Source organism: Tyto alba, unplaced genomic scaffold (assembly GCF_018691265.1).
Source record: "Tyto alba isolate M040663 unplaced genomic scaffold, T.alba_DEE_v4.0 Super-Scaffold_40, whole genome shotgun sequence".
Taxonomy (NCBI): domain Eukaryota; kingdom Metazoa; phylum Chordata; class Aves; order Strigiformes; family Tytonidae; genus Tyto; species Tyto alba.
The window spans coordinates 34827460-34841299 of NW_024881316.1; the positions used below are offsets into that span (position 1 = coordinate 34827460).

The window sequence follows — 13840 nt, forward strand, 5'->3', positions numbered from 1 at the left end:
TTAAGGCTGACATGATTTCTCCATTTTATGTTTTCTTCATTTAAAAGGAGATTAAAAAAAAAAAAAAAACAAAACAGCCAACCAAAACAGACTTAGTGAGCTACATACTGGATTTTTAGGAAATGCAGTAAGAAACCCTTCAATTATACAACACTATCTGTGCCAGCCCCTTCAGCCTTGCCCATGAAAAGGCAGACAGGGTAAAAAAGCCAGTTACTAGAGTATGAGACTTCTGTCTCTATTTCAAAGTAACTTCTTACTATCTTTAGCTTTTCTATTGTTTAAAATAAGCATTCCATCTTTTGAACTGAACTACAGATTGTTGACTAAAAAACGTCATGCCAGTATTTAAGGTATCTTCAAGCAGCCTTCAAACTCAAAGCCGCTGATGCAAAATGAAGAAGTTCACCTTATTCAAAAAGTGAATTTAATGATTGCCTTATACACAACAGTATTTCCAAAATAGAACTCATATTTTGATTTATGCTTTAATGTAACTTGCGACTCATCTTTTGTATACTCATGTGTCACTGTGAACGTAAAACCCATTAAAAGGTACGATCCAAGCAAGTTCAGGCAGACTCAGGTACCAGTAATCACAGAGTGGTGACAAAGGAAGACGGTTTAAGTAAAGATTTGTGTTAATTTTCATTGGAAAAGCCTGCATGCTGCAAAAATACTAGATAGTATTAGTCAATATTTAGGTTTGCAGTAATGTCTGTTAAGTATGATCTGAGATCTAATATAAAGTGCTTATAGTTCTTAGCTAAAAATTAATTATCTGACTTCAGAAACATGAATTCAGAATTCACAGAGGATTCTACAAGAGTCAGATTTTTGAGAGAGTAAAAAAATAGGTACTTTTGATTTTGATTTATAACATGAGCAGGAATACTCAAAATAATACTGGCTAGAACAAGTTCTAACAAACATTCATTCGTCGTGACAATCAAGACAATGAAATAATTTTTTGGCTAAGTGGCAATGTTGGAAATGCACCTCTAATGTACTATAGCTGTAAAGTTCATGTATCATGCACACCTGCATAAAAAAAAAAAATCTCAGTGCACAATTTTCAGAGAGGAGCTGAATCTTAGTGACAGAAGGAATGCTTTTTCCATCCGAATTACTTAAATTGAGTAACTAGTCCATTCAAGTTTTAAAAACTCAGACTTTGAAAATATGGGAGTTTGTCTTCCCCAATCCATTAATTAAAAAGACGATAGATGAAAAAATGCTTGAAGAGCTACTCTCTAGACCTTATAAAGGACAAGGTAAATAGAAACAAAGTGTTCAGCTTCTAACTACAGCTAATACTTTGTCTTAAATACAAAAATATTTGTCCCTCCACTCTTTGTTATCCAAAGCATGGAACAGCTCCAGATAATAAAATGTAAGTTGGTTAGAGTTGAATTAGGGAAATAGGTAATTTACATGTGAAGAACAACCTGACATAAATGACACGCAAAGAATTCATGTATAAAATTTTACCTTTCTTGAAATGCAAAAATCTAGTAATAGAAGTAAATATAACCAGACCACAGAATTGTTTAGAGGGGTATACTGTTGTATTCAGACACGTACATACAACAGTTATATAGTGTCCATTCCACAAAGAAAAATAAACTGATGAATCTCCATCTTAACTGTAATCAAGATCATACAGGGTAGGAGGGATGATCCAGAAATAAACTAAAGAAAACTAAATTTAAATTAACTTGAAATTGACTATTTGAATTAAGACTTCCTGGCTGATTTCAAAAACACTTAAAAATATATTTCAAAATAAACAAACATTACAGTTTGTCCAGAATGTGAATAAAATTACTTAAGAAGAAGTGTAAGTATTTTTAGAGGGTGGTCAGTTATTCTGCACGTAACGTTCACATATAGCCTACTATTTGTCTCCTACAAGGCCAAAAAAAGCCCTAGTGAATGCGCTGTATAATCAAAAAACAAGAGTGAAATGCAGGTGTAATTTTCTGTACCATTCCCTAACATCAGAAGGCTTGCTGTTAAGTCTCCCTAAAACCAACCTGCAGAGATAAAACTTATAGCTAACCTACAGTTAAGCCATTCAAGTGAAGAGCTTCCCAAGTTAATAGCTGCAATTCAAGTAGGACATTGAGCAGAAGCTGTATTTGAAGACACACAATAACATTCCTTTGCCAGAACAGAGAGGAATATTTACTGTCATGACTATGTCACTATATACCACATATTAAAGAGTAATGAAATATTTCACAACAAAGCAAAATCATTATCTTCAAAGTAAGCTATATAGTCCCTATTTAGGAATTCTTTTCTGATCAGCTATCAAAGAACTACTTTTTCCAGCCAAGCTCCACTTGAATTTCCTACTGCCACTAGCCAGTTTTGGAACTGGCAGCAAAAGGCAAATTCCAGGCTGTTCTTCTAGTAATTTAATTAACATTTAACATTACATAAATAAATAATCATTAGCATCAATTTATTCTATCATGAAAAGTCAGAGAATGTCGATGTGAATTTGCAGAAGCAATATTCCAACATGAACACCTGAATGGCACCAATCAACTGAGTTTTAAAAGAGCATTATTAGCAACAATTTGTATTACTTACTGGTATATAATAGATATTCATTTTAGGGGCTTCACTGGCAGTCATTAGCATTCCTAAAAAGAGATTTCCACATTTAAATATACTGGTCACAAGAGGATAAAACGATTTTTTTTTTTTTAAAATACATATACTTGAGGCATTTAATTCACAGGAAGTAAATTTGTACATATGATTTAAAATACCTTTCCAGGAAAAGAAATGGAAAAAATGGAAAATTTGCTAGAACAAACAAACAAACAAAATTAGAATAGCAACCTGAGTATTTGTACGAAAAGAACCCTTCATAGGTGACATGAGGAGGGGTTTGCACCCCTTATATGCTGTATGAACTACAGGTAATGTATTTATTGCCTGCAATGGAACAGCTAACAAATTGTTGCATCAAATGCTAAGGAAATAAAGGTCTGATAGCAGCACAGTTAACAAAGCTTTGCTTCCTACATATTCATCCCCTTTTGTCCTCTATCTTAACTGTTCAGCATCACTTCATGCAACACCAAGTCCTGACAACTGCGGGCTGCCAATTTTCATAACAGATTTAAATAGTTCATCTTGTAATACTGTTTAGAACAAACCCAGTTAGTATTGCACTTAAAACATGACTTGGGCATAAAATTGTATTATTAATACAAGGCGGTTTTGTTTTGTTTTGGTTTTTTTTTGTTTTAAACACACACCTATAGCCTAAATAAAGTAATACATTTTAACATGGTTTACACCTTTATTCATATTTCATCTTGGGAAATCAACGCACCAGTAGCTTCTCAACACAAAATGACAGGATATTGTGGCTTCAAATGCAGTAATATTAGTGATATTAGCTAACTGGGGCAAATGTAAAATTTGAAGTATCTATGCATATACCTAAGAAACACCATGAATAAGGGTTGTAAATACTATGAATATAAAAAGCTACTGTAGAAATACTAAAATCCATGGAAAATCTTCAACTGCCACAAGACTTCATGTAAGTTCAAAATGAGAAATACTCTCAATTTCCTTCTACACAAGAGTAGTAAGAACATTTGGCATACACTCTTTTACATTTATCTCAATTTTGTCTTTCCAACATAGCTGATCACCAGGTAATACAAGAGATGGAATACGAAGAAGAAAAGAGCAATCAAGTTAGATAACATTCTGATCTAAAAGTACTGTAACATATGCCACTGAGACTATGAATAATTGGGTCAATTACTACACACCCAGAGGGTAGAAATATAATTTACACCCAACTAGAGGAACGCAATTAACATGGGTGGAGTAATCCTTCCTACCTAATCCTTTTATTAAAAGTACACAATGCAGCTGGACTTACAATGTCAGAAAAAAGTGGGCTTACTTTCCTGGCAAAGCAAGAAATTTGTGAAAGCTGAGTCAGCAAACCGAGGCTAAAAACCATACCTGGAAAGGTTTGCAGACAATTTAACGAAAAAGCAAGAATTTATAGTATATACATATATATACACAAACATACACAATATACTATAGTACAGTATACAGATTACACGCTCCCTTAACATATCAGCATGCTCGCTATTATTTCAGGAGACAAACCACTTCTCCACTGACTGACTATGAATCACTACAGATGAAAGGACAGAAATTAATTCTGCAGGTGCTTCAAAGATGACAGTGAAGGCAAAACCTCCTCATTAAGAGTGTTCCACTAATAATTAAAGGAGGGAAAAAACAGACTTTAGAACAGTACATGGGCGGGCGTATACTACAGGGGAAATAAAAGAATTAAAAAAAAAAGGAACATCGCTGTGAGTGGAGAAGTCTACTCCACACATTTTCATTGTTTCAGCTTGTTAAATTTTAACCAATTTTTATGGGAAGAGACCACACCCTAACAAACTATACAGCAGCCTAGCTTGATCACTTTAAAAGGAAAATAAGTGAGAATCTTTTTTCAGAAAAGAGATTTTAGTAAGACCATCTTTGAAAAGATGTCTGCAATACAGTACTATCAATTTAAAGGACTGAAAACAGGAGTATGATGCGGCAGCAAATGGGAAAAGCAGTTTTTAAAAAACATACATTTTTAATTAAAAAAAAATGTTTACAATAATTGAAACAAATGAGGCACAGATTTCTACACACTGAAAATGCTGTTAAGTTTCATTTATATTCTACAACTTAACCGAAGTTGAGTCAAGGCTACTCAGTAAGTGGTAAACATTTTTCCACTAACCCCATTCTGTGCATGTGTGATCAGAGAAAAGAGATTCAAAACTAGTTTATGAGATCCACTGAAGTTTGTCATCATGTAGTTTAGTCAAAGCTACACAAGGGTTTGCTTCCCATGAAAGGCAGTAATACTGGAGCTGGTTGGTAAAATAATTTAAAAAAAAACAAACTGTAACAAAACTCCCACAAAACTACTAAAAAGGAATAATTCACGTTACATTGATTCAGTTTATCATGTATCATAGGATTATAGGATAGTTTGGGTTGGAAGGGACCTTTAAAGTTCATCTAGTCCAACCCCGCTGCAACGAGCAGGGACATCTGAACTACATCAAGTTGCTCAGAGCCCCGTCCAACCTGGTCTAGAACACTTCCAGGAATGGGACATCTACCACCTCCAGGCAACCCATGCCAGTGCCTCACCACCCTCATTGTAAAAAATTTCTTCCTTATATCCAGACTAAATCTACTCCCTTTTAGTTGAAAACCATTACCCCTTGTCCTGTCCTAACAGACCCCATGAAAAAGTCTGTCCCATCTTTCTTACATGCCCCCTTTAAGTACTGAAAGGCCACAATAAGGTCTCCCTAGAGCCTTCTCTTCTCCAGGTTAAACCACCCCAACTCTCCCAGCCTTTCTTCACAGGAGAGGTGTTCCAGCCCCCCAAACATTTTTGTGGTCCTCCTCTGGACCTGCTCCAACAGCACCATGTTTGTCATGTACAGGAGGGCCCCAGAGCTGGACACAGGACTCCAGGAAGGGTCTCACGGGACCAGAGGGGCAAAACCAATTCCCTTGACCTGCTGGACATGCTTCTTTTGATGCGGCCCAGGATACAGTTGGCTTTCTGGGCTGCAAGCGCACATTACTGGGTCATGTCCAGCTTGTCATTCACCAGTACCCCCAAGTCCTTCTCAGCTGGCATGCTCGCAATCCCTTCATCCCTCAGTCTGTACGGATACTGGGAATTGCCCCGATGCAGGTGCAGGATCTTGTACTTGGCCTTTTTGTGAACTTCGTGAGGTTCACATTGGCCCACTTCTCCAGCTTCTCCAGGTCCTTCTGGATGGCATCCCGTCCCTCAGGTGTGTCAACTGAACCACTTGCTCAGCTTGGTGTCAGACTTGCTGAGGGTGCACTCAATCCCACTGTCTATGCTATCAATGACAATATTAAACAGTACTGGTCCCAAGTATGGACCCCTGAGGGACACCACTTGTCACTGATCTCCATTTGGACATTGAACCATTAATCACTACCCTCTGGATGTGACCATCCAAACAATTCCTCATCCACCAAACAGTCCACCCATCAAATCCACATCTCTCCAATTTAGAGAGAAGAATGTTGTGGAGTACTGTGTCAAAGGCCTTACAGAAGACCAGATAGATGACACCCGTAGCTCTTCTCTTGTACACTAACAAAGCCACTATTTCAGAAATATTTCAGAATGCTTTGTTACAATGTAGTTTCACTTTCCAATTCTTTTTTAGGTTTTTGTGGTTTGTTTTTTTTTTTTTTAATAATTATAACAACACAGTGTTAAAACTATTTCATAAGGGTGAGATTAGGGTACGGGCTTTCAGAGCAGCAGTTTCACATGAAGTGTTAAAACACAAGCTAGGCAAAGATCTCTTGGGTTTCCTGCGCCATGCTGGCTTCAGGAACATGCAGTGGTGCTCTGAAAATTGGATCTGGAGCAACAATGACATCACTGAGCCATAGCCATACTGGTACTTCTACTGTATTTCCAGTTTTCCACAACTGCAAACTCATATTACTGAAAATATTTCCTTATTTTCAGATGTTCAATCATTATTATTCTATAAATTCTGAATGAGCATGAGGTGGTGCTAGACATCTTAAATCCTGGAGCAACAGTATTTATGACAAACATGCAATGCACCATCTCTTAATTTCCAACGTAACATGTCCCAGTTTTTCCCCTTGGCCTCCATATGATTATAAAACACAACCTAATTTCATACCACAATAGTACTTACCAAAAGATATCAACCTGCCCTGGTACAGACATGGCTGAAGAAAGAATACGAAAAGCAGAACTCACTTAAGGAGGAGATACGGGACACAGGACTGGAATGGACAATCTAAATCACAGAAACATAATGTCCCATAAGCAACATTAGGGACATATGTACATTCAATTCTTTGTGCTAGAAGATTCTTCCTGCAGAGCGTTATGAAAATACTTTCTGCAAAAGCACTTAAGACATGTCTACATACCACAGAGGCTATAGAGCATCCATAGTTGAGTAATATCCAACACTGCAGATATTCAAACTTGACTGGTTATGACCTGAGTCACCTGATCAGACTTCGAAGTTGGGTCTAACTTGAAGTTTGGCACTACTTTCAGCAGGAAACATATGTCCCCCAGAGGTCCCTTCCAATCTAAATTACACTAAGATTCTACATTGTTAAGTAACTTCTGGTTCATTCCCTGTCATGAGCCCTTCATTATCAATGCTACATAGCTGGTAATTCTCTCCTGGGTTATCTTCTGGATCAAGACAATAAACTCATCAAAAGTGAAACCTGGATGAAACACTACAGATAATTCACTCCAACTACCTCTCTCTGTAGCCACTATGGATGAGAAGAGTTCAAGTTTGTCTACCTCCGTTTTGCACAGTTCACGCTGTTACCACACAGTTATTCTCAAATACACCCAAATTAACCCATACATGCAACCAGGGCACATGAGATGTACCCTGAGCACCATGCCATAAAATCCCTGTTTTAGCAGGCTTCTACTGTTCTGGGGAAAAAAAAAAAAAAAAAAATATGGAACACAAATAAACACACTATCAATGACTTTGAGGGCTCAGAAAAACCTAGTCCAATTCCTAAGTAGTGAAACACCATTGTGTTTCAGAGGGGGCTAAACATAAGCAGCATGGAAGTAAGTTAGTATGTTCATCAGCAAGGTCCTGCAGACAGTTTCGCTGCTGCAGAAGGTAAAAAATGCCCACCATCTCAACATCAGTATTTAAGTGCTCATCTTATACACACACACACAGAAAAAAGACACATCCTTAACTGAAGTTGGCAAAAGAGTCAAGATAAGTTTTAACTCGTTCGAAATCTCAAACTCACTTATCTACAATCTTGAATTTAAGCTGCTAGGATGAATAAAAATCCAAGTCACTCTGTCTTCACTGCTACCTCTCTCTAAAATTAAGATAATAGCAGAGTTTGCAATACAGGCATTGGATCAAGAATTTTGCCCTGTGCCACCCCAGTGGCCCCAGTTCTTATTTCATCTTTTTCAGTACTGCTTTCTAAAAAATAAAGTAGGTGTCACATAGTAGTTCAGAACTAAGCAACCCGGATCAAGCAGGGAAAATTAAGGCCAGTTGTAATCTGAGGTACAACCAAAGCAGATGTGCACATACAACCACCATTTTATAAAATATTTTTACTCATAAGGTAGGTTCTGGAAACTTTGCTTAAAATCGATCCTCAGTTTTGACCTTTAAACATAATGTTATGAGATGCAACAAATTTGAAAAGTCACAAAACCCATGCAAATATGTGCACTTCATCTACACTGAAAACCAAAGTATTCAATCTAAAGGAGGGCACAGTAAGTTCTGTATCTAAAACAAGGAAAGATCAAATAGTTGTAAACACTTGTAAATTTGTAAACTTATATAGATACTTTTCCTAGCTCTAGAAAGCAAGCTCTAACTCATCTGGGACTTAGCTGAGACAAAAGGCCAAAATTCCTATTCTTATGAAACGGAACACTTCAGATACTTGAAAGAGCAAAAGAGGTCAATCACTCCATTGACAGCACAGCAGATTCTAACTATGAAGAGGCTCCGATTTAATACACATGCAGAGGAAACAATGACATTATCTGACAAATAAGCATTTTTTCCTAGCTCTGTCATAAGGAGAAAAGTAGATCTAATTCAAATGACCTAAACAGAAAAAAAGACCAGAGCGTGAGTTAACACAAGCTTTCCGTTTTGAACTTAGCAAGACATTAATATATCTAACGTACCTGAATTTGGATACAAACAGACATCATTGATATCATATTCTGGCTCCATTGAAGTAAATATCTTCCCCTGAAATTGTAGGAAGAAAATATATTATAAAGAACTCACAAAAATATAATTAAATTTATTAAAACTAAAAATTAAGAATAGTCATTATATAAGCTAAGAAATATGACAGAATGAAGATGGAACAAATTTTGCAGAACAATCAAATGTGATTAAAATATCTGAACACAAGGAACCCAGTATTGTATTCTGTCTCTGATCCGATCTCTTACAAGGAAGTGTAGCCTACTGGTTATTGAAGACACAACAATGTACAGAGGCTCCTTTAATTTCTCAGCTCACACTTCTGTGTTGAAAATGTATGTGTCAGATTTCCTTCATTTTATACAAAAGGAGCTGGGAGTGAGGTCCATAAGTTCCTGGCACACTGTCACTGTAACCCTCATTTTGTTCAAATCTGAATGTGGTAATTTTGAATAATTTTATTTTGCTAAGTATCATTAGCTGAAATGATGGATTGGGAGTGGAATTTGATTCTGGAGCTTGGTTCTTCCACCCTGCTCGTGTCTACATGAAATGAAATATAGTTCAGCAGTTTATTTTTAATTTATAAACTCAGTTCTAAAGAGGTCTAAATATAAGATAAAAGTAGTAAAAGCATCCAGAGGTATCTAGCTTACATCAGAATTAAAGTTATAAAGGTTATTTAAGAAAGAGGTAAAAGCAGGAAACAACATTCTCAAAAAATAAGAATTGGAACAGAGTCTGAAAAATCCAGACAAAATACAGGTGCTCGTATAAGCCAACACATAAGACAGCCAGTAAAGGAAGAGTCTCTAAGAACTGGGCCACAGAACCTGAAGCATGAGAGTACATGCCTACATGGTTCTAAATGAGGGACAGGAACAGAGCAAATTTTGATCCTATTCCTCTTTTTTCTTTCCCTGCAGCAATCCCACCTACCTTTCTGGGCCCTTCCTTTCCCTCCCAGTTACATGCTGTTACCCCACCCACCTCTGGTCTCTCCCCGATGATTAATAAGAGTCCTCCCCCACCCTAGTCTTAGCAGACAAAAGCCTCATGCTCCCCACCCCAAGGCACGTCTCAGCATGGGGCTATTCTGGTATCAAAGCCATATGCTCTCCACCCCACAGTCTGCCTCTGCAGTTGATTCCCAGCCAGAGATAGTCAGGAACCAACATCTGGGAGAGGTGGAGCCAGCTGGAACATACTCTAGGAAAGAGTCCAAAGCTATCTTTGCCTTCCAGCAGTAAGAAACCCTCCCTTTTCCCACTGCAGAGGCCACCTGACAAACCTTACAGTGTTTCATTCTCAGTGAGGTAAATATATATACCTAGGAAAAATGGAGAGAGGCCACTGCAGATGTTTTAAATAACCACCAATAATTTATTTGCTCTTTTAAACAATAAAAAATAACTGCAGAGGAGCCTACAAAAAACTGCTTGCCATCACAGAAAAAATGAGAGGCTGTTGAAAGTTCATGAAGAAGCACAACAATAGAGAAATAACTGCCTGAAATAGTCAGAAAAAAGTGCCTCTAAACTACAACTGCTCTTGATATGTTTCACTATAAAGCCAGAAAAGCAGAGATGGAGCATGTCTTTTAGAAGGAATACAATGACTAAAGAAGCTCCTCAAACCAAACCAAGTTGCAGTAGTATTACTATGAATCCATGGGGTAATATATTTTGTGCAAATTTCACTGACAGATAAGAAAAAGAACAACGTAATATAATGAAATAAACTGTTAGAAAAATTAGAGATTGCAATTTCACTTAGAGGTGCAAAAGGCAGGGATAAAGGTGTCACTTACTGCAATAAATTCCATTCATACAGCATAATACACATTGTTATTTGGATCTTTCATAGTACCTGCTTCAATATCCAAACAGGCTTCTGAGAAAAGAAGCAGCACCTGATTTTAACAGGTCATAAACTAACTGATGTCCCTTTGAAGTTAGCCCTTCTCTGAGCAGGGAATTGGAATGACCATGTTTTCTCTGATGAAAACTCGTAACTGGGTGTGTTCAAGCACACTGTAAGAAATACACAAACCAGGGCAATGGCTAAGATACTACTTTTTATGTTTAAATCCTTCAACTGAAAGAAGCATCTTAAGCAGACATGTACGAACAGTTACGATATATTAAAAAAATACCTAAGACTATATCTTTATACCTGACAGGCTGTTGAGTAACTTTCCAGATGCTGGTTTATTTAGTGAGACAGGACAAAATGCTATGTAAATTAGGACACATTAAAAACCCAACTTCCTATGCTGAATGTCAGCTTTATTATTCAAGCTGCATGAAAAACAAAAAAAAACAAACAAACAAAAAGTAAAAATTAAAAAATCTGAATGCAGCAACATAAAAACACTTACTGTATCTTTGTTCCACATTTTTATGATTCGAGAATCTGCAGAGATAATTAAATCCAACTGACGTTGAAACTGAATTGACTTAATAGGCAGGCCATAGTGGTGATCTTTGACTATTAATGGATTACTAGACCGGAGATCATATAATAAAACCTTCAAGAAGAAGAGACAGATTAAACTTCTAAGACTGTAAAATGAAGAAGTCGTCATGCACACCAGATCTCCACTAAAGATTTAACTAAACTTGAGATTTTTTATTTAAATGCAGACAGGATTTATGTAACAGAAATAATTTTAAAACCTGAAAACAGCTTATGAAGTGAACCTAGTTTATTCTGACAATATATTTTAACCTCAGCGCGCTTCAGTCTAGAAAAATTAAGAGCAAATTTAACAGTTCACCATCTTTAAGTCTTTTTAATGTCTATTCAAAAAATGAACCGTTTTCGAGGCTTTTAGTATTTTTTAATTACTAATATTTCACGTTCAGATTCTTGTGCTGTTCTTACAGGATTTAAATTTTCAGACCCTTCCACATTCAGTAAGAATCATTTTCACTCAGTGAAACACCACAGAATGTAATTTTCTATATTAAGGCAAGTACAGAGTACAGGCCCAGTCTTCCAGAAACCTGTATTTTTACCTCAAAGTTTCCTATGGAACTTGAGAAAACCCTTAAATCTTTCACATGCAAAGTGTCAATACTAATAATTTTGGGGAAAAAAATATTATCAGTTTGTTTAATAAAAATATAACACCAATAAAACTTGCCTGACGTATACTATCACAAATACAATTCTTAAATACATATCTGCTCTTGAACAAGGTACAGTTTTCTAAGCCCATGAAAAGACCGATGAAGACAGAAAAAAGTCCCCATACTCTGCTTTACAAATAGGATGGGAGATGATGAATAAATGAATTGAAATGATCCCTTACAGAAAGATAAGACAGTGAAAACAATAGCTGAACGACAATCACTTCTGCTTCTTTAGCCACCACCTAGATAAGGGAGAGTATATATGTTGCATTGTGATCGTACTGGTAAGAGTCTCAAAAAGCAGCAACTTCCCCACATACTTGACTCTTAAGTCGTAAGAAAACTGCAAAATTTGAAGTTATATAGTATGTAAGTTGTGATAATTTAACTGGTTCCTACAGTATTCTGAAGAGCAAGACCATCTGACAAATTTAATTTGCTGTTTAATAATGAAAATTACTACTCTATACATGTAATTTATGCTCTTATAAATACTTGTATGAATACTTTACAATAAGTGCACTCAATGTATGATAGACTTGGACTGGCAACTGTAAGAACAGGATCTCCTAAGAACTGTTGTAGATGAAGTTAAGCCTACCTGCCCAGTAGATGTTCCAACAGCCATATTCAAAGCTCCATCAAATTTCAGTGCTGAAATGGATGGTAAACCATCTATCCTGCAAAGCACAATGCTTATAGTTAGACATTCTTTCAATAAAGGCTGCAAATAATTTTTAAAATGTTAAAAATAGCTAAGATAATTAATGTAAATTAATTTACAGATACCACTTAGCAATACTACTTCAGAAAGCTGCATTGTTTACATTCACAACTTGTGGTTGTACAGAAAATTAGCCACTACTACTCAGATCAATAACTAAGACACTCCTTTATGACTAAGAAAACCCTTTATTCACATTAGCAATGAGAAGACCATGGGCAGGTCATTTTAATGCAAAGTGGGATTTGTTTCTAAAAGCAAAACTTCTGAAAAAAAAGAGAAGAACACACTTTGAAAATGTCGCCTTTACTCACTCTGTGTCTGCTGTCACACTGCTTAAAGCACAGTCCAACAGCCCAACTCGACTTCGAGTTCTAGGATCCCAGCATTCCACTTTACCCTGAACAGTTCAGAAAATGTTTTAAGCTTATGCAACAGATGTCTGGTATTGTGAAAATGTTTAAATAAAATTATGAATTATTTAATCTGTGAATAATTAATAGAATTTCCTAAATTGAGTTGTTCTAATAATGGCATACAAGCTCCACACATTTCATTTCTATTCTTCAAAAATGTGATCTGAACCAAAATCATTACCACAAAATTTCTGAAGATTAATAGGGCACATATGCTAACTAATTTCTGCAGATGGCTATACTGTAAAGCAAGGTAACATTATTTTCTCCCCCATCTGCAAAATCTCAAGCAACTCAGCAACCAAGGTAGCACAGAACTTGTATCTGCACTATGCTCTGAAGTCATCTTGTTTAATAGATATATACTTAACACAGTAAATGAGATCAAATTAATTAGCTAGGTTCCTGTCATGATTTCTTCTTATCCTCATGCAATCTAATATAAAAAGGAAACAAACACTACTGCCCTTTTTATAAAAGAAATGCAAACATTTACCTCAGCCGTTCCCATAGCAAACAAGAAGTGTACAGGATTTATGTCACAGACATTACTCTCTCTAAAACAGAAAAAGGAGCAAGTTTAATGACCTCAGAATAATTTAACACATGAACAACTAAAAAGATTTCTGTAATCATGTACACTATTGCTCAGCCTGGAAAAGCAAAAGCCGGAAGGAGGGATGGATGGATGGCCAGCCACCTAATAGCACC

The 13840-nt window shown here is 36.3% G+C and overlaps 1 protein-coding gene across 1 annotated transcript in view; it reads right to left on the reverse strand.

The window, feature by feature from the left end:
* The window catches only part of NOL10 (nucleolar protein 10), a 53088-nt gene that overhangs the window by 29147 nt on the left and 10101 nt on the right, over nt 1-13840 (reverse strand). Inside the window, exons 8-13 of the mRNA XM_042803436.1 lie at nt 13626-13686; nt 13028-13113; nt 12591-12669; nt 11233-11382; nt 8825-8891; nt 2602-2654 (exon numbers count right to left, since the gene is read on the reverse strand). Coding sequence (XP_042659370.1) covers nt 2602-2654; nt 8825-8891; nt 11233-11382; nt 12591-12669; nt 13028-13113; nt 13626-13686 — 496 coding nt within the window. The remainder of the gene's footprint in view (nt 1-2601; nt 2655-8824; nt 8892-11232; nt 11383-12590; nt 12670-13027; nt 13114-13625; nt 13687-13840) is intronic.